Source organism: Talpa occidentalis, unplaced genomic scaffold (genome assembly GCF_014898055.3).
Source record: "Talpa occidentalis isolate TD23 unplaced genomic scaffold, MPIMG_talOcc4v2.1 talOcc4.11, whole genome shotgun sequence".
NCBI classification, from domain to species: domain Eukaryota; kingdom Metazoa; phylum Chordata; class Mammalia; order Eulipotyphla; family Talpidae; genus Talpa; species Talpa occidentalis.
In genome coordinates, this window is record NW_023601104.1 from 73,640,883 (window position 1) to 73,668,480 (window position 27,598).

General features: G+C 32.1%; 1 protein-coding gene across 5 annotated transcripts in view; it reads left to right on the plus strand.

Moving 5' to 3' along the window:
• Positions 1-27,598, plus strand: part of GPHN (gephyrin) — a 451,561-nt gene that overhangs the window by 307,252 nt on the left and 116,711 nt on the right. For all 5 annotated transcript variants that reach the window (XM_037503527.2, XM_054691156.1, XM_054691159.1 and 2 more), the window contains one exon: positions 21,176-21,218. In XM_037503527.2, the coding sequence (XP_037359424.1) occupies positions 21,176-21,218 (43 nt within the window). The remainder of the gene's footprint in view (positions 1-21,175; positions 21,219-27,598) is intronic.

Sequence of the window (27,598 nt, forward strand, 5' to 3'; positions counted from 1 at the left end):
CTTATTACCTTTATTTGCATAATTATAATCTATTAGTTACTTGACCTTTGGGAATAGGCTTCACATTTGAAATGCGTATAAAACATTATGAATGTAATGAGATCAGTGTTTTAGCTTATAAACTATGCAGTGTTCATCTTTTAAAAATTCTTTGAAAAAAATGTTTTAGGATTCCCTTAGTTGAAACAAAAGTCAGAATTAGCATAATCCTGATAGACTACTAGTCTTTGTGACAATTTGAAAAGCTAGAATGTACTCCAGATATGCCCAATAGCAGTATCTAAATTAAAAAAAATTGAATTTATTATGTTTTCACTGCTCCAAATTAAACCCTGTAAGACTTTACCTGAAAGGTCTTAGATTTCCCAGTAGGAAGGTTGATTTAGATTGCTTGAAATTTGGAAGCTAAATGATTTTCCTATTGAGCGGACAAAGACTGCAATTTCATTATATTTTTATTTAATTCTTAAAAACTTTCAGCTACCTAAAGAAAAGGTAGCGTTTTTAAGCTGTAACATGCAACTGTTCTTTGAACTCCACGACACTATTAAAACACCAATTCTAAACAAAACTTGATGCCCTAAGAGTTTGGAAGGTTTGGAGCTTGTACAAATACAAGTTTCATTTGAATTGTAGATATCGTAGATCGGCATAGAGTTAAGAAGGAAGGGAAGAAAACGAGACTTTAAAACTGATATTTTCTGTAAAGTGAAAAAATAATGTTTTATTAAATACCGACAGAACCACAACTGTTTAAACTAGAAGAAACTGCAATAAAATCAAATAAAAATTTGCACTGTGAGGTAATCACCTAGGATTTTCTACTGTGTAAAATTTCACAATGATTGAATTATTATTTCTTTCTCTATTGTTACCTATGGTGTTCCACTCTTAACTCTTACATACATTATTTTCATGCTGATTTTATATAATAGTTGAGAATGTGAAAATAGTGTCTTTGAAAACATGACTGCTGCTACCAGTTTCTTGACTGACTTCACTTTTGAATTTTCTTAAATGAATTAGAGTATGTAAGTTGTTTGAGTCATAATAAGGACATTAAGTACATACCTCTCTCAGACATCCACATAAATGACTAATCATAAAAGATAATGAGAAAGCACATGACTTAATCTTTGACAGGAATATTTGATAAATCTATCAAATCAATATTTTCTTGAAAAAGAATTGAATGGGTTGATAATTTTTGAAAAAAAGATAGGACTTCTCTCTACTTAGGCATACATTTTTTAATTGCCATAATAAAGAATTTTTATATGCAGTTACAGTTTATACTAGTGAATTTCTGTTTATCCTTATTTAATGCAATATATATTCTGCTATGTGAAATAGAAAAAAAGGTTATTAATGAAAATTTTAAGGTTTAGGATAAATTATGAATGCATGGGTAACAAATTTAGGACATTTTTGAGGACAGTGTCTTAAAACTCAGATATGAACTGTATCTTTGAAAGATTAAAAAAAAGAGAAATAATATATCCATCATATAAATAGGAATGATGACGAATCTGTAAAATACTTACATGGGAATCAGACTTTATGCAAATATAGAGCAGTTTTATCATCATGGTGTTATCACTTTTCCAATGCTATAGGAAATTTAGAAATGAAAAAATATTAATTAGATATGCATAAAGTCCAGGTAAATGTTGGCACTTTATAGTATACACTAAAATACAGCTCACTAACATTCATTCTTTTATTTCCAATTGTCATTTTGAATGTCTTTTTATGACCTCAAACTCAGTATATACAAACCTACCATCTAAATACCTTCTTCAATCATTTAAAGTTTTTCAGGTTGTTTTCTTAAAGTTTCTCAGCATAGAAATCTAGTTATATTTTTACCCTTATTTCATTTTCATCTTTGACAGTACATGAGTAAATTTTTTCAGTTTCATTATTTCTTCTTTGAATTATCTCCTTTTAATTCTTTCTTCTAATAGGCAATTAACTTTGCAGCCAGATTTTTTTTTTTTCAAATCTGGCTCTAATAAGGCAAGTAATGAATTTGGCATGTCATATTGTAAGCACTCAAAAAATGTTTGGGAAATGGTGAGTGAGTGCTTAAACAAATCTTGAATCAACTTTTCTAAAGTTTATAGTTTCCACATCTAATTTTACAGAGACTAAACAGATAATTTATGTAAAATCTCGTAAAGTACTTGGGACATAACATTGAATATACGTATCTATAACTTTGATTTTTATTCCCTAATCATCCCTGTCTTGTTAGGACAGTAGCTAAATAATTAAATCCCCTTTGTATAAACCTTTTTCCATTTATGTCAAGCTAAAATTGCTAAGCATCACTTAAATTCCCTTCAGTTATCTAATTAAAAATAGCTATAGTAGCCTGCCTCTGAGTTGTTGTATTGAATAAAGGCCATTCTACCTCTCTTTCAAAGTCCTTCATACTTTGACTGGTCATTATCTACTACTATTTTCTAGTTACCAGTTTGCCTGATTTTAGCACGGAAAGCACTGCATCTTGTGACTCCCAGTTTTAAAAACAAAAATTTTTCATCACAGAAACCTCAGTCCCTAGCAAACAAGGACAATTGACCACTTACTTTTTCCCTAATGTATCTACCACTTCAGTTAAGGTGAGCCTTCTTATCCTGTTATGTTTCTTCTTTCTTGTTGGTCATAACTTGTGCTATTCTGTCTCCCTGAATTATTGTCCTCCACCTAATAATTCCAGTCCATCTTAATCCAGAAAGTCTCCTCCACCAATTCCTATTCACGCTAATCATCCTCTCAAGGGAATTTCAGTTATACTTATGTCATTATCACTCTATATTGCTTTTATTCTGTCTGCTTGACTTTTTTCCTACTGTTCCTTACATATTGGTGATCAACTTAATTCCCAGTCTCCCTTCACTTCATTTCTTACTATATATCTCCACCATCTAGTACATAATGGCCACTAGCTACATGTGGCTTTTAAAATTTTAAATTCATTAGAGTTTGAAATTCAGTTTCTCACTTGCAATAGCCATATTTCACGTACTCTATAGCCACATGTGGCTAGTAGCTACCATAAAGTATAGATATAGAACATTTTTACCATCACAGAGTTTTATTGGACAATAATGCTCTACATCTAGTTTGATCTCATAATCAACAGTTGTTGTAATTATAGTCATCACCACCCATCATCATTATTGTTACTTCTACTTATATAATACTTTAGTCAAGGATTATTCTAGGAGCTTTACATATAATACCATCATACCACTATATATTAACTATATCCACATCAATTCTACTTCTCTTTCCAGAGTTATAAGGACTTTTAACATAAATCAGCTCCCAAATTTGTTCCTTGATCCACTATTTCAATAAACAACACTGCTCAAACTGGAAATCTGAAAGTTCATCTTATATCCCTTATGACCTGTCAGGACCCAAATCCTATAGAAATTGCCTCTTGTGTATCTCTTGACTCTCTAGCATTCTTTCCAGAATTACTTTCAATGATGTAGTTGAATTTCTCATCTGGATTACTAGATTGATCTCCAAACTAATTCCTCTGCCCTCATCACTTATTCCATAAATAGATCTGATCCATCTTCACATTCCTTACCAGAATGAATTTGTTAAAATGTTAATGCAATCATGTCATTCCCATATTTAATTTTTTTAATTTATTTATATGTATTTGACATCATTGTTCACTTTTGTGAACACTTTTGCTTTCTTCTCTTAGGAGTGGTGCTCATAAAATTCCCACCACCAATTCACCCATGCACTGTCACCATAGTTCCTTGTGCTCTTCCCTCCCCTGTTTTGATTCCTCTCCCTCCCTCTCCCCTCCAGAATGTCTCTGATTTATAGCTGCCTGTTAATTTTGGTTTTTTATTTATTATTTTTTTCCTGGTCCCTTATTTGGTTCCCCTATATTCCTCCTGGAAGTGAAACCATCCGAGATTTTTCTATTTCCTTCTGACTTATTTCACTGAGCATAATCCCTTCCAGCTCATCTAAATTACTTCGAATAGCATGAGTTTATATTTTTTGGATTGCTGAATAGTATTCCATTGTGTATATCATTTTTAAAATTTTCAGTGACTCTCCCTAATCTTTAGAAATTGGTCCGTACCTACCTTTTACCACTCTTTTTTTTTTTTTTTTTTTTTTTTTTTTGTGGGACCCTCACCAGCGGCCGGGGAACGAACCAGCGCTGCAGAGGCTGCAGGCAGCCTCGCAGCCCAGCGCTCAACCGCTGGGCCACCAGGGGAGGCCCTGCCTCTTACCACTCTTACCACTACCAACCATGGTTAAAATTAGCTTCAACATACTTGTCACTTCCCAGTTGCCAGGACCTATCACATCTGTGAATTACACTGACTTCTCCACTTTTTCTTCACCTGGCTAAATTATAATTGTTCCTTAAAACTGATCATATATCCCAGCTCCAGGAAGTCTTTCCTATGTACCTGACCTCAAACCCCAACCCTATCCGAGTTAAGTGCATCTGTTACATATCCCCATAACCGCTTGTACTAACTTCTGTTATAGACTTGCCACGATGTTGTAATTATGTTTGTTTAAGTGTCTTTATTGTATTGTGAACTCCTTGAGACCAGAGCCTGCTTTTTTTAAACCTGTAATTCACAGATCAGTTTGGAGCAAACAGTAAGTAGGTTTTCAATAAGTTTGGGTTGAGTAAATAATTAAATGAATGATGTATCTCATTATTACCTCGTTGCTATATTTGTGATAGTATTCATTGTAGTATTAGATTGTGAACTGATTGGTTTAAGATATTAACTTAGCTTCTTTTGTGTTTTTCTCCCTTCCCCTGTCTAGCACACAGTAAGCATTAATAAACACATACTGACCAGATCATGAGTTAGAACCCAATAAAATATTTCACTATATATATGTGTGCGTGTATATATACACACATATATATGTCAAAGTGTCTTCAGATTTGCATACATTTTGCTGATTCCCTGAAACACATTAATCTAGTTCACTGTTCCTAAAATTTTTTAATTCCATGCTGCCTGACTACTCCTACAGTATACTCTGACATCCCATTTTAAGAAATAAATAGCAGGGATAGTTGGCCCAATTTTTCTTGAGTGTGATCTCAAACAATATCAAAACATTATTTCAATATCTACAACTCTGATTCCTTACCTAGCCTCCATTTTAATAAGAGGGAATAACATCTCAAACTGTAAACTTTCTGTTGAAACCTGAACATTACCTAAAGCAATACAGTTTGGTTCTCTGTGACCCCAGTCAGTCTCCTTGACATCCTGTTTAAAAGACAATGGTAACTAACAGTCTATGAAAAATCATGCTCTTGTAAACTCAGATAGAAATTCATATGAGAATTGGTATACAAGCAAAAAATATATCAAAAACTGAGATTTATTGCTGAATCGCTAGGAAGTGTTCCTTAATTATCTTTCAACAAAATTAAATTCAAAATTGAATGTTATTGATTGGTAAATAAGTTGTATGTGGACCTCTGATTAAATCATCTTCATCTTTCACCAAGACATAAAGGTACCATTGTTGTGCAATTTAAGTCAAAAGAAGGATCAACATGTAAAGTTTCAGTGGCTTTTTTTATTGCTCTCTATTCACTGTTGAGAATTAACAGTAAAAGGGATTTTACTGATATCACTCATTTTTTTGCCTTCATGTGCCCTTTGCATTATATGCCAGCATTTTGTCCCTCTCTCTCTTTCTTTTCTTTTTTTTTTTATTTATGCATTCTTCTCATGGTTAAATTCACATGAGAAGGTTTTTGTTGTTGACATTACATTGGTTTACAACTGATCCCGAGGTAGAGGATCACACTTCTTCAGATGTATGTTACCACACCACACCCGTCACTACTTCTCTTTCTTAATTAATCCAATTTTCTTCCACATGAAAGGTAATACCAATGAATTCTTCAACAGCTCCCTGTAAATTAACGGAGATTTAATGTATACTGAGAAGTTCATGATCATACCCTAGTGTGGTTCATACTGCTGGATTTACAGACAGGTTTAGTTTACCATCAATCCTGGTCTAATTTGTATAGATGAAGTATTTTCTTGACTATCACTAATGCAAATTTTCTTTTGCTTGTTCGCACAAACATGTGTCTGGTAAAGTTTATAGCCTCTCCAGCAAATAGAATTACCGTTTTTCTCTGCTTACATTTTTTCACTTTTAAAAAATACTTCCTGGGCCTCCCCTGGTGGCACAGCGGTTGAGCGCTGGGCTACGAGGCTGCCTGCAGCCTCTGCAGTGCCGGTTCAATCCCTGGCCTCCGGCGAGGGTCCCACATGTCACGACAGACCTCTCCTGCCGCGCCCACTGCTCCCCTCAGCAGTGGATTTCGTCGGTCTGCCTATTCTGTTCCCTGCTCTGGCTCTGGTGAATTCTCTCACCCTCCCACGCTTCTGACTGTACCCAGTGCTTGTATAAATAAATAAATAAATGTTTAATAAATAAATAAATAAATAAATAAATAAATAAATAAATAGCACTTCCTTTCTCAACCGGGTTTCCTCATCTAGACCAGTTTGTGTGACTTGTATAGTTTGTGTGACTTGTATAGTTTGTGTGACTTGTATAGTTTGTGTGACTTGTGTAGTTTGTTTTTCAAAGTCCTGTGAAGATCGCTTACAACATGCAGTGGATGTGTAGTATACCAGGGCTTAATTCTCTCTATCTCTTCCGAGTGAATGTTGATGTTTCTGACTTACTGAACGCTTTCTGTGTCTTTAGTATCTTTGAGTCAGTTTACCAAAATAAAACAAATAAATGACTCGATTAAAAGAGTTGACTTCTACTGCCAGGCTTCCATGAGAAAGCTAATACATCATAAATATAAAAAACAGGATTTGTAATCATTAAAATATTAATGGCACAATTTTAAAGGAATTGGATCTTAATTATCCTTTGTGATTTTGTTTTCTACATGAAAGTTCCATCAGGATGCTAAATACAAATGGAACTTGAAAGCCTGTAGTGAATTTATGTCCTGAGTAAATGTAAAAATTGAAATTGATATGATTGCATTATTGTTACCTGGTTGTTTATATATTCAGTTTGGCTGACACTATCAGAAGGTCATGATAAGTCATCAAGTATCTATTGAGCATCTATACCACAGAGAGGATATTGCCATTGTTACTTTCTATAGGTATATGGAGAATGTAGCAAAAACTAAGGACTTTTTAGTTGGAGGCCTCACTGAAGGATTTTACAGGTTGGAACTCTTTCTGTTTTTTAAAATAGAGTGTATACTCAGGCTGTGGGTTTGAAAATACTACCAGAGAAAATGCCTTTGACTCTGAAAATTAAAGCTATGCAGTTAGCATTGAGAAAGTCTGCAGGCAAATCATCATTCTTAGGTCCTGTGTTCACAAAATAGTCTGAAAGAGTGATTTAAAAATTCACTGAATTATTATTAAGTCCCAAAAATAGAACTTGCTAGGGTAGATTTTCCCAGAATAGATTTAAGTTCTTGGGGCCTTATTATATAACTTTTAAAAACACCATAATAATTATTTAAACCACATTTCTCTATATACAGAGATGGTGTCACTTACTCTAAGTTGGTGGTGAGGCTTATTTAATATATTTGCCAAATACAGATCTTTCTGGAAAGGAACGATAAATGCAAAGCATGATACATGCTAGTACTCTTTATTAACATTACTTACTGAAAGAGAATGCACATTTTTATCCTTTAAATTCTCTCCTCTGCTCTGCTATGTTACTTAATACATTTAGGTAGTATAGGAGATCCTGAAAGAGAGAAGACCACAGTAAACATTATAGATAAGAAAAAAGAGCATGTGCACAAGAAGGGAATTTATAAAAAAAAATTTGATAGTTCTTTTGAAGTCCACTCAGTTGAATTTAAGGACATAGGAATCCATTATAATCATGCAGATAGTCTTATGTATTTTAACCACTTACTTGTGTCATCTAATAATGTTTGCTACCCTATTTTACAATTACAGCTATTATTCTTAAAAGTGTATTAATCTATAATATTTATATTCTCAATCTATGTGTACTATGCCTATTATTCGAGATGTTTAAATAGTATCCTTTTATCTTTTGGCAGCACCTCTCTAAGACAATTTTTTATTTTATTGTCATTTTTAACAAAAATAACAAAATTAAGAATTACAGGAAAATGTTGAAACTTTTTCCACATGGTACTCTATCATCATTAATAGGGTAAGCTAGAAATAAAAATGGGGAAACTATTAGGTAATGTCCTTTATATTACTTTGAAAAGTTCAACTTGCACAACTATATGTATATAATGATAGAGTATTTCATATGTTTGCATACTGACATTTCTTTTCAGCTTAAATATTTTGGGAACCCACATTCATTTTTAGTTTTTTTAGTAAGATATTTAATATCCATGAAATGTGTGTCATAATACTGAATATCAAATTGAAATCATGTGCAGACTTTGAAATATATGTGCTTATTTTATGAATCTACCTGTTTAAGTGCTTTTGACTTAATTTCCATGTGACTTTTGTTACTAAAGAAATTGAAAAATTATATGAAACATACATAGTAAGGTTGTTATTTAAAACAGTATTATTTTGTAATAAAACAGAACTGGATGTGAATTATACATAGAAAAACTAATATTCTATATGTCTGTTGTAATTGAGAGAGGAATGAAAAGTGTGTATGTTTGTACTCAAATTTTTTGCCTTTTAAGAGAAAAAAATAAGAAGTGAGGAAGGTGCTTCAATATTTAAATAAGTCACTTGTTCTGACTTTCTATAGTAAAAGAATTTCAGAACATAAGCAGCAACTTACAGAACAAAGGTTAAGTTAGAAAATGTTAGTGATATTTTTGGATTCATTTTCCATGAAACCCTGAATGGAACTCAGATTCATATGGACTTTTATAGCCATAATTTTCAGTTATACTAGCAACTTTCCTTGTCCTATTTCTAACTCTGCCTTAGGATAAGGAAAAGATTATCTATTTTTGAATGTTCATTCATGCCATTCTGTACTCCATTCTGTACTCAGTAGTGCCTAGAGTCATAAAAAAATCTAGCTTGCTGCTTTTTTTTTCCCTTCCTCAGCAACTTGCTACTATCCAAGCACACAGCAATTAAATCTAATTCTGTTTGGATTGCCATGTTTATATATTCTTGTTGAAAAGCATGGCATGAACTAATGCATGGTTCCTTGAGAAAACTGCTGTGTGTACTTGGCACTGAAAGAAAAATTCCAATAGCAATTTAGCCTTCTAATTTAATATTGAAGTTGTAGTAATTAATTATGAGCTTCTGTACATCATTTGACCGAATTCTCCAGGAATAAAAGTGGGAACTGAGGCAAAATGATTTTCTACAATCTGATGCTTGGTAATTGTCAGTTTTATAGGTATTCATTCCTTCAAACAGTGCACATGAGTAGAAAAGTAGGAAAGAAAAAAAAATGATGCCATTGAGACCTGCAGAAGTTGTATAGGGAAATGTCACATGTCCTCAATTTCAAATATTTGGCTCAAAATCTGTAGTAGGTTAGGTCTAGGTAAAAACTATTTTAATTATCTCACCATCCAACTCCATAACCTAATCATCCAGTTTAAAATATATCAAACATGACTTAATGCCTCATATGTATGATAGTTGCAACTGCTATTTTCTATAAACCTTAAAAATGCCTTCAATATTTTAAACATTTAGTAGGAACATTGGTTTAATAATCAAGTGACTGGAACGCTTCCACTAAACATTAATCACTTTTCATGCATGTTATTTATTAGAAAATAAACTAGATTTTTTTTCAAAAGGAAAATATCTTCCTTTTTCCTTTCACATTACAGTTTTATCTTGAAATGAGGGGAAGTAGTTGAATGATCCTGAAACTGATCATTTAGTCTATATATTCCTATCATTTTTCTGGACATGAATTATTAAATTTTATTTAATTTTTTATCAGGATGTTCCCTAAAGAAATTAATGTAAATATAGTAATTAAATCAAATAACTGTCAACTGCTCCAACCTTTAATATGTAGGCTAGTGAACTTCAAAAATGTGTTATCGGAAGCTCAGAATCTTCTTAATGACCTCCTAATTCATTTCCCTTTATAAATATGTAATCTCTCTAATCCATCTGTTTTAGATCCATTTAGCACAATTCAAGAATTCAAAGATTGAGTCAAAATAATCTGGGGATATTCACTCAACCTTAACTAACATCATGTAGTAAAGGTCTCTCTATTCGCACTATTACAGGTCCATGGGGCAATAGCATATCTAAAATGGTCTTGGTCATATAAATACCACTTTTTCAGTCCTACTATATCACTGTCCTTTCATTTACAATTATCTAACTTTCAAACATAACTGCACCCTGTTTTAAGGCTTTGGCCTGAAATGTTCCCCAGCTATAGGTGTCTACTTGGCTTTTGCTTTACTTAGTTATTTATCTTCGTAATGTAATCATACCGTTATTGCTTTAAGTTATGTTTGAATTCACTTTGGTTTCCTTTAAACATCCCATCCTCAAGGTGAAATTTTGATTCTGCTCTTAAAATTGGTCATGAAGTGACTCATTAGTCATGATGTGTCTTTTCTCTTACACACACATCCCTTTTTAAATTTTGTACGCTGTGCCTTTTTTTTACTGTGGCCTATTGACTAAAAGATAATTTCAGATCAGGTATGATATTGATGTTTTGTTTTCTTTTGAGGTAATGTTGATCTATAGCAGTATAAGTTTCAGGTGAACAGTCATATAGGTCAACGTCTATTTATATTACTTTATGATCACCACTGCAATACTGTTATTTTTAAAACCTGACATGTGATTTGAGGATTAACATAAAAAGTGTGAAGAGAATAGTCTATAGGAATTTTGGTTCTGTTATTACCTTATTCACACTCAGTTACTTTCTTACAACAGTTCCCTACACTTCACTCTTTCCTGTGCTTTTTCCCTCTTTGTCTGTGTTGAGTGTGTTGTGTGTGTGTGTTTGTGTATTGACAGATACTATTTGTCTTCTTTAACCATCTCTTGTTTTCCTCTTTTTTCAATTAACAGTAACCAGAGCCACCTTGGCCAGTGAAAAAGGGAATGAACCTTAATAGTTATTAAGAATGAGTATGTATATCTCAGTTTGCTATAAAGGAGCAAGTGGGAGGAACATAGCTGCTTTGGTGTTTAAATATGAGAGACAATCTAGACAAAACTAGCATAAATGAAATCATTATAACATTTCTAGCTGGAAAATTTCTAAATTATACAATGTTCATTAAAAGATAATATATAAAAAGAATATGTGTGCCTTTTTTAGCTTAGTTGAGCTGAAACAAAATGCTAACAAATCTGGGATTATAGAGTTTTGTAAAGCCAGTTAGCTTCGCAGGTAGTCTATCCCAATATCTTCTTATTGCAAGTATGTGTGCAGAGAAAGGATTGAGGAAGGATGTGTTGATGATTCAAAATAAAACTATCAACAGTTGAATAAGACTAATTTGAACAAAAAAATTTACTGATCATTCTATGATATACTAAAAGTTTTAAATTATAGAATTTTTAATAAAATGTCTATTATTTTCAATAGCAGTTTCTATTTTTCTTTCATTTTCAATAACTTTTATCTTGTTTTCACATGTTTGGTGAAGAATATATAAAATCAAAGAGAAAAAATACCACTGAACTCCTCTAGTTTAATTAATAATAATATTTAGCAGAAAGACATAGTAAGAATGGTGAATTGAAAAAAAAGGAAGTTCTATTGATAATACAGAGTAAATAAAAAATAATCATATATAGAAGGAAGAATTATCATTGAAGAATTCCCTATACACATAATGTTTTTAAGAAAAGCTAATATAGATGTGGCAGACCTCTCCTGTCTTGCCCACTGCTCCCCTCAGCACTGTACTTAGATCCTTCTGCCTGTTCTGCTCCCTGATCTGTCTCTGGTGAATTCTCTCACCCTCCTGTGCCTCTGGCCTATACCCCAGTGCTTGTATAAATAAATAAATCTTTAAAAAAATAAAAGCTAATATGGGATATTTAAGAGTTGGAAAACTCTAGTGGATATGTTTCTGCAAAGCTGACTTCATTGTACTCCTCACACAACTGAGCAATAAAGTAGGCACAGAAAAGCTACCTGAAGCAGCCCTGGGAAGGGTAGAGGGAGTGAATCCATTAATGGTGAAACTATCTAGAACAATTGTTACAATTTAATAGGATTTTCAGTTCAATAAATAAGGTTCAACTTAATGAAGGTGGAAAAGATAACAAAAAATCTGAGTTGAAAACAATGATTGTGTGTTTGCTTTTAAAATTCAGATTGCATAAGACTCCAGATGATCCTGAATTCTAAATTTGGGAAATCTAAGATACGGGGAGCTCTGTGAAAATGTCCCTTTGATGAATCAGTTCCCTTTTTTCTTTTTTTTAATAGTCCTCTTTATTAAATGAAGTATTTCAAATACATAGTAAAGAATAGATAGCAATAAATGCCCATACACTAGATACCAGATATTAATGTTTATTATAATTTCTTTAGATCTTTTAAAATATCTTTAATAATTAAAGAATTATGACAAAACTTAAGTTCCCTTTGTATATGATTGCCATTATATAAGAATAATACTTTATATCACAGAAAATTAAAAATATACTCTTTCTGACTATATGGCATATGTTGAACCTGCATTTGAATAGTAATATATTTCTTAGGATCCCTTTTGTGCCTATGATATGTTTCTGTTTATATTTATTTTTTAAATAATCTACAGAACTTATAGCACAGTTTTCATGATTTTTGGTATGTGCTAGAGATAGAATGCACAAACATACTATATGTATATATAACTAAATATGTGTATATATGTATGTGTTGTATATATATACATATATATACAATTAGTATATTTTTCTCACATTTATCATAATCAATATTAAAATTCTCAGACCAGCAATCCAAAAATATTGTTAGTAGCAGGGAAACCAGCCTAGCATTTACAGATTTTTCTAGAGGTCATTAAAAGTGGCTCAATTTAGAATTAAATCTTTATATAGGAAATGTATGAAGAATAACACCATTAATGTTCTAACATATGTTACCTTGAGTCATAGTGATAGCCAGTTCTATTCTTAGGCCTGTTCTATACATTATATTATTTTCCTTGAGAACAAATGAACTCACCAAGTTGACTAAGAAGCAGCATAGACTTTTGATTTTCAATGGTAATTATAATTCACTTCACCAGGTATGTAACTGCCAGAGTACCAGCTTCTTTTAGAAGAGGTCAATACATAAATAGAAAAATCCTTCATGTTTATCTAGGACTTAAGAAACCTCAGGGGAATTTAAAGGATAGTAATTCACATAACTGCAAAAACATTTATGAATGATTCTCTGGAAAAGATTTGTAAAATTTTATTGTTCGTAAGTATTGTGTGTGTGCCTGCAAGGACAAATTCTTAAAGAATAATTAGTTATGGGTAGATATTGATATGTATGTCTGTGTGTGTGTTGTGTGTGTGCATATGGAAATTAACCTTTTGTTAAAATTTTTCATTTCATGCGATGACTGTTATTTGATTATTTGATGTTATTATCTTAACCAAATGGAAAAAGATCAAGTGAAGCAGAAATATTTTTAAACCTGAGATCTTTATAACTTTTTGATATCTATGTACCCTTTTTGTTTCTTTTGTGGTCCTTTAAATGAGAAGTTGGCTAATTCAGTGATGAATTATATTTCGTTTTTCAAAAGAAGGATCTTTTATATATAGTTTAACAGAGGAAAAGTTTGCTTACTGCCATGAAACCCTAGGGATAAAAAGAAGCTTATCTAGTTTCAAAGTTTTGAAGCCTTTTTTCTACTATAGAATCTATGGGAATCTGGCAAAGCATACAGATTTTTTTTGAGAAAAATATTTTTAAATAAAATGCATAGGTTCGAAAGAAAACTAATGAAATTTAAATCACTATCAAAATATGTATATATTTTATAAAAATATGTAGACATAAAAATATGTAGACATAGAATATGTATACATAAATATATGTATAAAAACAAATATTATAGGATAACATTTATTGAACTCCAGATGTCACTGTTTGATTAACCTTAAGTAATGTTAACAATAATGTGTTTTCCAAATTCTTAATATCATTCAGTAGGACACCCATATATTTCTTTGCTATAATCTATATACTTTTTACATTATATCTCTTAATATTACCAGGCCCCAACAAGTAAAGGGGGAAAAAAGCCTTTTTAAACTGATAAAATAGCAGCAAATCATAGGTTTACTATAATGTTTAATCTTGGTGAACATGAACAATATTTTAAGCTATCCATAATAATTAAAAACAATACTTTCTGCTAAATTACTATGTTTTGTTACCTAAACATATAATGAAAGAAAATAATAAAATTTAATTACATTGATGATTATAAAATTATAATTTTTTTTCCAAAGGCTTTTTTTTTAACCAAAGGCTCTCTCTAGAGAACTGAGGTCTGTCAACCTCAGTTGAAAGCCTAGAAAACATCCTCACTTTGCAGGTGAGAAAACTAGGTCCCATAGAAGTGAGATGATTTGGCTAAAATCATACAATACAAAATTAGATTAATCCCTGTAAGCCTTAGCTCAAGCCTTTTTCTGAAGCTTAAGTCTAGAAATTATCCATTATACTGTAATATGTCACTTTCTCATGGCATGATCTAGAAAATTCATCATTCTCTTAGTGCCTCCTATTCTACTTATATAAAATATAGATGACTTAAGTCTACATAAGGATAATAATGACAAAATTTGTATGGCTCTTTTTCACTTACAATACCCTCACTCTCACACACATTATCCTACTTAATTTTCTCTACTTTATTGAAAAGGAAATTAAAGTTCCAAGATGTTGAATGTCATACCAAAGGTCACACAAATAGGAAAAAGGAAAAGCCAGTATCAGAAACCATACCACTGGACTCCAAAGGACAATACCATTATTACACTGACTTTTCTGTCATAATGTGTTATGATATAAATCTGATTAAACTCAAATGAGTTTTCACTAGTCTCAGATGAATCAAATTCTAATTTATTCAGGTAAGTAATTAATGAAACAACTATGGAAGAGAGTTCTTCCAGACCAATTCTCTATTTTTATTAGTGAGAAAAGGAAAAAAATAGAATTTAAGAGTCAAAGATTCTAAGGTTAGGCTTAATGTTTAAATCATACCTTTCATTCCCTCTGGATAGGTTAAAGAGACAAGTAATCTGAGTAAATGCCAATGAGATCCTTTTTCTTTATCCTCATAAGCTTTATGAGTAAGTAGTACTCAAGGAAGTTTGTTTTTTCAAAGGTGGATTACTCTGAAATAAGATTGATAAAATAGAAAGTTTTAAGGAGCAAAATTTCTATCATCTCTGTCATTCTAGTGATCTGACCACACAAGATACAGAACATCCTGATCTCTGAGAAAATAAGGAATAAGTTTAACCTGTCCTGAAATCTTTGTTATAGGATAACATTTATTGGACTCCAGATGTCACTATTTGATTAACCTTAAGTAATGTTAATAGTAATGTGTTTTCCAGATTCTTAATATCACCCTGTAGGTGATATTATTTTTAGCTAATATAATTAGCTATAAATATTATTTATAGCTAATATTTCTTTGCTATAATCTATATACCTTTAATATTATATTTCTTAATATTAGCAGGTCCTAATAAGTAAAAAAAAAAAAAGCTTTTTTAAACTGATAAAATAGCTTTGTATAGTATAGGACTGGCTATGATCATACTTACACTACAAAAAAAAATTAATCTGCCGGGATTGGAAAAAAAACTAATTATTACAAAAGGAATATTTAGCTGTACATTTTCACTGTATTCAATACTATAAGAATTTCCTTTCCGTCAAGAATTTGCAGTATATTCAGAAACTCATTATCAATAATTAAAGTATGAGAAACTATAACTTTTATAGTAGAAGCTCGAGTAACTAACTTTTATAGTAGAAATTCAAGTAGGAGGCTTTCAAAATTTCAGAAAGCCCAAAAAGATCCCAGTGATAGAATCCACAAAAACTTGTTAAAAGTTATGAAACTCTATATATAAATGAGTGATTTTTTTACATTTTTCAAGAAATTTATTATAATTCTGGAGTTAAATTATTGCTCTTATATGTGTACATGTTCCATTTACCCAAAATGAGTAAATTTTGTGATAGGTACATTATATCTCAGTAGGGCTGTTGAATGAGTATAGGGAAAGAAGAAATTATTTGTGACTGAGGAACTTGGGCAATATTTTTTGCAGCCATTAGTATTTAAGCTGGGTCTGGAAGGACAAGTAGTATTTAGATCAGAAAATAAGCAATTGGGTATTTCAGGGAGAGGAAACAACTTATTTAAAATCTAAGAGTTCAACAATATGAGGAATGTTCTAGAAAAGCTAGCACAGACTTTTTTCCATGCCACAGGACCCAGATCCTAAAAGAATAGACATCTAAAGGGAAGGCCAACATATTCTGACCTGCAAAGAATAGGATGAGGGAGATAAAATGGTAATATAACTAGATGATCAATGAACAATTAAAAATCTGATAATTAAATTGCATGACCCCTATGAACCAAAACTCATTTCATACAAAAAGTTAAAATAAATGAACTTAATTACTATCATTAATAATAGGAAAATCAACTTGAAATTTTTTCTAATGAGCTGATATGATGCTACTATTGACAGAAACAATTCATGTTAAAATAAGTTTTATTGACAATAGAAAAAGGTGCATAGGAAACTTAGTAGTAACAGATTCTAAATAGGCAGTCTTTTTTGTTGTTTGCTTTAAAATGTTAAAAGATCAAAGTTTAAATTGGGCCTTTCCACACCATTGTTACAGAACTTCTCAAAATACAGAAGTAAGCAAAATACATCATACAGCCATTTAATTTCTAATTTAAAATGTGGCTACTGACCAGTTTAAAAAAAAAAAAGAAAAACCCTACTAAAATAGAGGGTTTTCCTTATGTCCATCAAAGGTGATGACTTATCTTGTTCTTGACTTTGACCCCACTTAACCAATTTCTCATAATTTTGCAGTATGAGACATAGTGTATAGATTCGGTCCAACTATAAGAAAAAAGAATACAAGTTAGCCTAATGAGCAGCAAAATAGAGGCAATTTTTATGAAACCTGAGTGTTAATTTGTAATCAAATCTCCATTTTAATATTTATACATTATTATATAATTATAAACCTATTCTTAACATGGGTTTTATTTTATTTGTTTCTCTCCCTCCCTTCTGTGAAATACAGAAGGGCAAGGATGTTTGTTGTTTACACATTTGTACTCCACCAACTGGTGATAAATATCTGGCTTCCACTGGAGAGCCCCTGACATCGCAGGGAACGGTGATCAAAATTCCACACATTAGCTTCAAGCTGGGGGCTCGTAGCTACTGCAGCATTGAAAGGGATCTTTTCCTGATTTCTTTAAAATAGCATGGTAATGGGCTGGTTTAAGGAAGGAAACCTCTCAAATCACATGACCACTGCTGCTTCCGTGTGTCCTGCTTTCTTCATAATGGCTTGGCACTACATTCTTTCCCTGTATCTTAGTGGGCTTGTTTGTGTGTACCAATGGAATGGAAGTTTGGGTGGGGAGGGGATGGTTGTCTATGGATGGCGATATATTATGCATGCATATTTCAATGTTAGAGTTGTGTGCCTTCCCTTATGTGTCATAAATTATGGTCACAGATTAAATCTTCTGTGTTCCTGAGAGATTGGGCCATTTCTTATTGGTGTGAGATTCATGTTTTGATGTTTACATCTCCAATTGTTCGTCATGTTACATTAAGCATAAGTTGAAATGTTCTCCCATGAGAGTTAGCTTTTCATGTTGGGCTGAAAAAGTCTTCATTTCTATGTAGCAATTCATGTTATTATAACCTATGGCTTTCAATTGTACCTCCCATAATGAAGAGCTGACTTTAAACACTGTGCTATTCTTGTTATGACCTAAGCATAAGGTAAGTCATTTCTCTAACTGTATCTAAGATTGTGGTTGTTAAAATTTTCTCAGCTTTATTTAAAGCATTTTCACTTTTTTTCCTTACCATTTATTATGTGCTTTACCCTCTTTCGTTTTCTGTTTCATGGCTTAAGGTATCTTAAAGGACAATGTGATTTTCAGCAAAAATTATATTATACATGTAAACACATGTTAAAATGAATTATTTGATGTCTGAAAGCAGTCTTGATTAGTAAGTCAATACCAATATTTTCAATAAGTCTCTTGTTTTTTATTTCCTCCATTAATATAATAAACTTTCTACTTGTTATTTTAGTTTTGATTCCAGTTGAAGGGGAATTGTCAACACCGTACAATCAGATATTATAGTAAAATAACATAATTCAATAGAATGAAGTAAAAGATAATTCCTGATAAATTTGATATTAGGCCCAATTTTCAGTTTTATTTTGTTTTTCAGATGTTCCTTTTTTTCATTGAGTAAAAAACCCATAGTTAATATAAAGAAACAATAAGATAAAACCTGAGATAGGCCTGTGTTAACTTCCTTATAATACATTTGTGTAAGAACAAGAACAATACTTGTCTCTCAATTTTATTCTTTCAAGTAAATCTCATTACATTGTTAGGTAAAATCTTCATATTGGGATTTTATAAAAATTAATACTATAATAATGTAACATTGAGGAACATTCTGTCCATGCAGAGATACTAACATTTTTTAAAAATATTTTCCTCAATTTTTTTAAAATATATATTCAGTTCACTAGAGTAAAGAAGTTCATGTAATCATTAATTTTAAAAACAATTTCCCCCAAATCTGGGTCGAATGGCCAATGTAATGTAAATAAAAAAACATTGGTTATACTGTTGTTGGAAACTCGTAAACCTAGAAAAATGCTCAAATTCAGAGAATTTAATTGTTTCCCTCATCCAAATTCCCATTTCACAACTGTTTAAAATATGTAGTTCTAACTTGAGGTGTCACAAAACAGCACTTGGGTTTCTTTATTAAATTCATCCCGTAAATGTTTTTTTTTTTTTAATCTGTTAGTCACCAAAGGAAGAGGGTATTTTTTTCATTGTTTATTTTTTGTTTTGTTTTGTAAAGCCAGCTAGTTTTTCACCACCATTTCCATGTAGACATATAAATCTGTTGCATCATTTTATGAGACAATTTGAACTACTCATCTAAACTGCTCTGTTCATTGTAAATCTCTTGTTTCTATCCATACACTAGCTCCACTCTAGATTGGAAGGGCTTAAAGATGAACTCTGGAGGAATAGAGGCTACGACTTAAGAGTAACTATTACTGATCAAAGGAGCTGCTTTCCATTCGCAAACATTGCTTTGCGCTATGGGTTTGGACTCCTTCTGTTTCTGCATCTTGTTGAAGACTTTCTTGACTTCCATTTAACTTCTTTGAACTCTGTTTTGTCTTTCAACATTTATCCCTTTCTTTTCCTTCTCCCAGATTTTCTCTCACTCCTTTAGCTTTCTCTTGTGTTCTTTGAATCACTTTTTAAAACGTAGTTTATCTCTTTGTTAAGCTTATCTGTTAATTTGTCTGTTAGTGTTTGTTTCTTTTCTCCTTTAAGGCTGGAGTAGTATAGTTATACTTATTCTCATTCCATGATTTGCCAACTTGCTTGTTTATTTTGAAGCAAGTTCAGTAGTCATTCTTACCTCTTGGTATATATTTTCAGTAAGAAATAGCAGAACATTCTGCATTTATTATATATTGTCCCTTCCTTTAAGTCCACACTTTCTTTTCTATTGTCTAGAGTTAATCCCTCAAACCTCTCTCTTTTTTTTCTTTCCCTCACTCTGTGTCTTCCTCCTTTTATTGTTTTCTTTAGCTAGTCATTAATTTCTTTCCCATTTGGTCCAGGATTGTTCTTCAATAAAACTTCTGAGTTAAAGAACATAAGATTATTATCTTCCAGATTAGCATCCTCATTCTAATGTATTGGAAACTAAACAGTCTGGGCCAAAAGAGAATAACTTCAACATCTGGAATTATTTTTCCCTTTTTTTATTTTTTTGGGATGCCTGTGTGTACGTGTGTGTGTGTATGTGTTTCTTGTGTGTATGTTTGTGGGTTTTCTTTTAATTATTATTATTGTTCTTTCTTTAAACATTAACAATTGTTTTTTTCAGGGAAGGACAACCATAACCCACCCTAAGTTGCAACATTCCTTTCATAAGTTGTTTCATTACAGTAGTAGATTGTGTTAAGCAATAGAAATTAATTTGTTGTGTATATATCCATTTGGGGCAAGCTGCTGCGGAGTGGGAAGAAGAGGTGTAAAGTTTAAATACAGTTTCCTCTGAAGTCAACAAGTGTTAATGCCATCCAATGTGGCCCTTGAATTCAATAGTTTTGTAACATTTTTTTAAAAAATTCCACTTTGACCTAAAATATTTGAAAACAGCAGGATTTCTGATTGATAAACTATATGCACAACTAAGGATTGGTAAATAAATTATTTAAACTTCATTGATTTCCTACATAAGCATCTTTTATAACCAATATTATAATTATTGTCAGTTATTGTAATCAATAAATAAAAAAGGTTATTAGACTCACACATAAATGTGTCAGAGGATTTCTCCATTTTTCCTCACTAATTTTTCCTCACTAATTTTCCATTTTTCCTCACTAATGTATGCAAACTAAAAATGAGTACAATGAAATACTTGGTTACAACTTCACTCCTTGAATTGCATTATTATTTTAGTCAAGAGATAGATTCAGTGCCTTAAGATTAAGGGTGTGTATTCACAATTGAATATGTGGTAACTTGAATTTGTTTTACTTATGGTAATTTGAAATACATACCAATTTTAAAAATTGCTTTACATTTTACCTATGTACTGTTCACAATATTGTACCCCAAAATTTCTTCTTCAACTCAGTTTTTTTGGTTAAAGTAAGGAAAATGTAAACTAAAAATATATGGTACAAATGTAATAGTTTTACTAACATGTAATGATGCGAGGGATATAAAGCCTTTGCTCCTAGACCTCAGGAGCTTGCCCATTAACTATGCATATATATATCTGATTATCTGTGTTATGAGCCCTAAATTACTGAGTTTATGCTCTCTCTGCAGGTCCAGTCCAGGTGCAGCAGCAAGGAGAACATTCTCAGAGCCAGTAAGTATGTCATTCTTTGGGATGGATTAATGAATTAGAGCTTGTAGTTTCATGGGAAGGAGAGAGAAAAACATTTGGTGAAAGAATGAAAAAGAGCAATGGGGAAAGTTTATATCAAAAAATGAATATTAGGACTTTTGCTTTCTAAAATATTAGTTAACATAGATATATCAATGAAAACTTCCCTTATTCCAGTTGTTTTTGAAAGCTGACACCAGAACTTTGGTCTCACTCCTAGTTAGGGTAGTAATGAGTGGTTCTAAGATGAGAGCCTACTTTAATTGTCCCACTGCCTAAAAGTTATTTGAAAACAATCTAAATGTAGACTAATAATATAAATCTACAAAGAAATGGAAAAAAAAAAAAAGAAAGTGACTTCTAGGCAGGACTTTGTAATTATTTTAAAAATATGAGTTCCTGAAATATCCCTTTCACAGAGAGCATGTTTTAGAACATAGAGCCCTGAATGAAGAATGAAGAAAACTTAATTTTTTTGTTTGATCATTAATAACATTAAATTAAAAGTTATTTAATTTTATGTTTTATTCATTTTCCAGTCTTACAAAAAAAACTGTATAAATAGCTTTTCCTTACCTGTATCCTTAAAATTATGTGATATTGAAGTTTGTTTCTTAAAAACTTTGGGATCCTAAGAGAAAAGTGCTGTGTATATGCTAATTATCTTAATGTTGTTCCCTGTCACTTAATAATGGTGATATCATTCTGTTTTCTTCATGAACTTTATGAAGAGAAATACAGATAGACCATACTTACAGTTCCACTGGATACCTATACCACTGGGAGTTTTAGTAAATGGGATGATTTATATTTCTAGTGTATGTCTGTATTATTTAACAAAAAAGTAATTGAAAAACTTCAAATAGGTAAAAACTCATATTGTATTTTCCTTAATTAAATTGTTTCCCCTCTCTAATGTTGTGAATATGTTACCTTAGCTTAAATCGTTGATTTGTTAGGCAAGCACACACTAATTGTTTGCCCAACACTTTTACACTAGAGTCATATAAAATGTAAACAGACCTGTTTAACTTGTATACTTTTGTGAGTTTCCACAATATCTGACAGATATGTGAACCTGCAGAAGGATCTTCAATTATAAGAGATTTAAAGATTTCTAATTCCTTACTAAAGCCTAAATGTGAGAAATATGAGTCAGGGGAGAGATGATCAAATATTCACTAAATTAAAACAATAGCAATAAATTAACTTTAAATTTACATTTTATAATGATTATCACGTAATTTCCATTACTATAGCTCCTAAGATGTTGGTGGGTCATTGATAGTGATTATGGGGCTTAGCAACAAAAATAATTTCTCACTGAGCAAAGATTTCCTTGAGCCCTTTTTCACATGTATGATTTCTATTTTTCAGACCACCTTTCATTTCAGTTGTGCTCTTCTTGGCTTGTGGGCTATTAATCATGGTTGGCCATCATGATGATTCATGTTTTTCTGATCATGTTTTCTTAGGATGAAACAGTCATGTAGATGGTCCATATAGACATTTAGATTCACATAGGGAGCAAAACAAGCCCCACAGCTCCATAGTTCTGTGACTTCTATAATAAGTTTAAGGTTTCATGCCCTTAGATAAACCCAGGATTCTTTCATTGCTGTAAACTGTTCTATCTCTGAACTTCTTAACGTCAATATCCCATTGCTCTTTTAGTCTATATTTATCTCCCTTTTTTTTTCTTCCTTCACCATGTACAATTCTGCTGTAGTTATATAGACCCTATTAGCAATTACTCATTTTCTCATGCTATGTTCTGCCTCTGTTCCTTTGGATTCTACCCCCACCTCCTTGCATAAAATATCAAGTCACTTTATTTTTCTAGAAACTCTCATTTATCCTTCAATATTCTTTAAGTGTGATATTCTGTGTGAAACCTTCTTTGAGTTCCCCTCCTCCAAGACAAAGTAACTTCATATATTCATTTACTAAATTAACTATCCACAAGAAAACATTTCCAAAATGTAGGCAATGTAAAGAAAACTAAGATCAGCTTCTCTTTTGGCATATATAAAAATGTGTCCAAACAAAAGGTTGGTGTATCCTAGAGAAAGAAAAAGTGTTAGAATTTAATAGAGCTTTCTAAAATTGTCCCAGGAGGAGTAAACTTTGGTAAATTTGTCCAAGAAAAAGGTAACTTTCCTTTGGTTCCTCAAAAATATTACCAAAGCAAACTGTTGATAATAAAGCTGAATTTTCTTATTATGATAAGGGAATATTCTACTTCCACAAAGTCTTAGTCCCAGAGTCAGAGTCTCAGAAATGGAAGGGAAAACTTAGAATGTATGATATTTTGAAGTTTGATTTAAAACAGCTCTTTTAGTATGGAGAGTTGATTAGAATTAGATAAAGATAATTATATAATCATTTCAGACTTACAGATAGGGCAAGGGAAGGGAATCTGAGAGCCCTGATTTATAAACTATCTTTTGATACTTTTTGTTTAAGAAGTTTCCAGAATAAGCAGTAAAGACATTTACAGTTTTTATCTTTCGGGGAAGAGTTTTCTGGAATAGTAAAGTTATGTTAATAAAAACAATAAAATAGTAATTTTATGCTAAGGAAGACAATATGCTGTTTAATTATAGGTGGTTTCAGGTATCAGATATCATTTGTCATCAGTCTTCAACCTGAGCTGAAAAGTGGACAGGGAACATCTGAGATATAATTTGAGGTATAATCAATCAATAGATCAATCCGGACCTTATTGCTTCCTGAGTAATCCCAATCGTGTATCAGCTGTCTAAGGAAGTTGTTCATTATTCCTAAGTTTTAATCCTTTCCTCTATTTGTTGTTGTATGACCGTTTATTAAACCATTCATTGAAAAAAACTGTATAGCATCATTAGGCCTATAGAGATAACACATCTGAACCCTGCAACACAATGTGAAAAGGACCATGTTCAGAGTTTGCAGGACTTTTCTCAGCCAAGAGCCAAGTGTCATAATTTATGCCAATAATAACTATACACTAAAAAACTGAACCGCCATAAGAAAATTCTTAAAAATGTACAACTTACGAAGACAGTATAAGGAAGAAATAGAAAAGGCTAAATTTCTAGTAAGGAGAATGAATCAATAATAAAATTTTTTTTAAATCTCCTGAATTTTCATGAGAGCCAAGACCAGATGACTTCACTGGTGAATTCTACCAGGAATTTAAGGAAAATTTAATGCCATTTTTTCTCATATATTTTTTAAAAATTGTTAAGGCAGGAGCATTCACACTCACTTACAAGGCCTTCATTGCCCTCATGACAAGGCCAGACAAAAATGCTACAAGAAAAGAAAACTACAGGCCAATATCCCTGATGAATATAGTTGTAAAAATTCTCAATAAAATATTCGCAAATTTAAGCAAAATAAGTCAGAAGGAAAAAGACAAACAACAGATGGTTTCACTTGTATGTGGAATACAGAGAAATAAAAGAAAGGGTGAGGCAAAGCCAAACCAATAACCAACGCCTGACATCTGATGGCTAAACCAAGGAAACCATAAGGGGAGGGTGACAGGGAGAATAAGGGGAAGGAGGAGGCCCAGTGAAGCATGGCAGAAGATTATTGGTGGTGAGCATGGTGTGACACATACAGTTGTAGAAGTTTGAACATATATCTGCTAAAACAAATACAATCATGTAAACCAACTTTTCCTCAATAAACATAATTGAGTGAGTAAATTATTAACAAACTGAATCCAACGATACATTAAAAAAAATCGTTCACCATGATTAAATGCAATTTATCCTTTGACTGCAAGGGTGGTTCAACATGTGCAAATTAATAAATGTGATGCATCACATTAATAAAAGAAAAGAAAAAGTTATATGAGATATATCTCAGTAGATGCAGAAAAAGTATTCAATAAATTTCAATATCTGTTCATGATAAAAACTTTCTAACTATGGTCTGAAAGAAGTGAACTTCAGATAATAAAGGTCACATATGACTGACTAGTCGACAGCTAATATTACTTAATATTGGAAGATTGAAAGCTATTATTCCAAGATCAAGAATAAGACAACTCTTACCACTGTTATTCTCCATAGTTCTAGACGTCCTAGCGAAAACAATCAGGCAAGAAAAAAAAATAGAAAACAAAATTTAAGTCAAAATGGGTTAAAGACTTGAATGTAAAACCTGAATCCGTAAAATACATAGAAAAAAACATGGACAAAACTCTCCACAACACTGGAGTCACTGATGTTTTTGGGGTCTCAACTCCAACTGCAAGGTAAATAAAAGCAAAAATAAATAAATGGGGCCACCTCAAACTGAAAAAGTGCACAGTAAAAGAAATTATCACTAAACAAAAAGACATCCTATGGGGGAAATGGGGGAAAATGTTTGCATATGGGGGAAAATGTTTGCATATCTTACATCTTGCAAGGGGTTAATATCCAACATCTCGAAGGAACTCATATAATTCAACAAAAAAAAACAAAACCCCAATCAAAAATGGGCATAAAATGAAATAGATGCTTCTCCAAAGAAGACATACAGATAGCCAGCAGACAACTGAAAAATAGTTCATTATCACTTATCAGGAAAGATACCCCATGTCCATTTGTTTAAAGAATTAATGTTATTAAAATATCTATATTAATCAAAACCATGTACAGATTTTTTTTTTATGAAACTTTTTTTTTTAAGTTTTATTCATTTTTATTTATACAAGCACTGGGTACAGTCAGAAGCGTGGGAGGGTGAGAGAATTCACCAGAGCCAGAGCGGGGAACAGAACAGGCAGACTGACGCAATACACTGCTGAGGGGAGCAGTGAGTGCGGCAGGAGAGGTCTGCGCACCATGTGGGACCCTCGCCGGAGGCTGGGGATCAAACCAGTGCTGCAGAGGCTGCGGGCAGCTTCGCAGCCCAGTGCTCAACCACTGTGCCACCAGGGGAGGCCCAAAACCATGTACAGATTAAAAAAAAAAAAAAACCTATGAAATCCAATGGTATTTTTTACAAAAAGTAGAAAAATAATATTAAAATAGATAGGAAACCACAAAAGACCGTGAATAGTCAAAGATATCCTGAGTAAGAACAAAGTGAGAGACATAACACTTCCTGGTTTCAAGCTATATAGCATAAAGCTAAAGTAACCAAAACAATGTGGTACTGGCATAAAAACAGACACAGACCTATGGAACAGAATCGAGTTGTTTGAATACACAAGCAACTAATACTTAACAAGGAGGTCAAGAATACTGAATAGAGGAAAGACAATCTCCACCTGAAAAATTGTATAGCCATATGTAAAACAATGAAATAGGCCTCTAACTTACTGAACTCACAAAAATTAACTTAAAGTGTATTAAAAAGACTTAAATGTAAGACCAGAAACCATAAAACTCATAGAAGAAAACCTAAGTAAAAAGCTCCTTGACTTGGGTCTTGGCAAGAATTTTTTGGCTATGACACCTAAAGTAAAAGAAACAAAATAAAAAACAAATGGAACTACATCAAATTAAAAAGCTGCTGCACAGGATAGAATGCAAAAAAATGAAAGGACAACCTATGGATGGGGAAAATATGCAATTACAAATGATATATCTAATAAGCAGTTAATATCCACAATATACAAAGAACTTTTACAACTCCATAACCACCAATCAAAATTAAAAGTTTGCAAAGAACTAAATAGACATTTTCCAAAGAAGATATACAGTTAATTGTCAGGTACATGGAAGATGCGCAACTTTTAAGCCATTAGGAAAATGCAAATCAAAATCACAATGTGATATCACCCCACATCTATTAGAATAGCCATCATTGAAAAGACTGATAAATACTGGCAAAGATGTGGAGAAAACGAGCGTTATACACTGATGATGGATTGTAAATTGATTCAGCCAATATGGAAAATAGTGTGGAAATTTCTCAAAAACTGAAAAACTGGCATATGATCCAGCATTTACACTTCTAGGAATATTTCCACAGGAAGTAAAAAACATTGATGTGAGAAAACCATCAACACCCATGTTCATAGCTGCATTATTTACGATAGCCAAGACACAGAAAGAACCAGAAGTGTCCATCTGCAAATGAATGCATAAATTGTGATAAACAGACAGTAATGTGACTTAACAATGGGGGCATATTCTGAGAAATTTATAGTTAGGTGTTTTTGTTATTGTTCAAATGTCATGGAGTGTAATTACACAAACCTGTGTGGAATAGCCTCACACATACCTAAACTATATGATATAACCTGTTGGAACCACATCAGTTTTTCACATCATTAAGTAATGCATGACTATATATAATGGAATATTATTCACCAATTGAAAAAAGAAAAGAAAAACTTTCATTTGCAACAGCATAAATAAACCTTGAGGCATTAT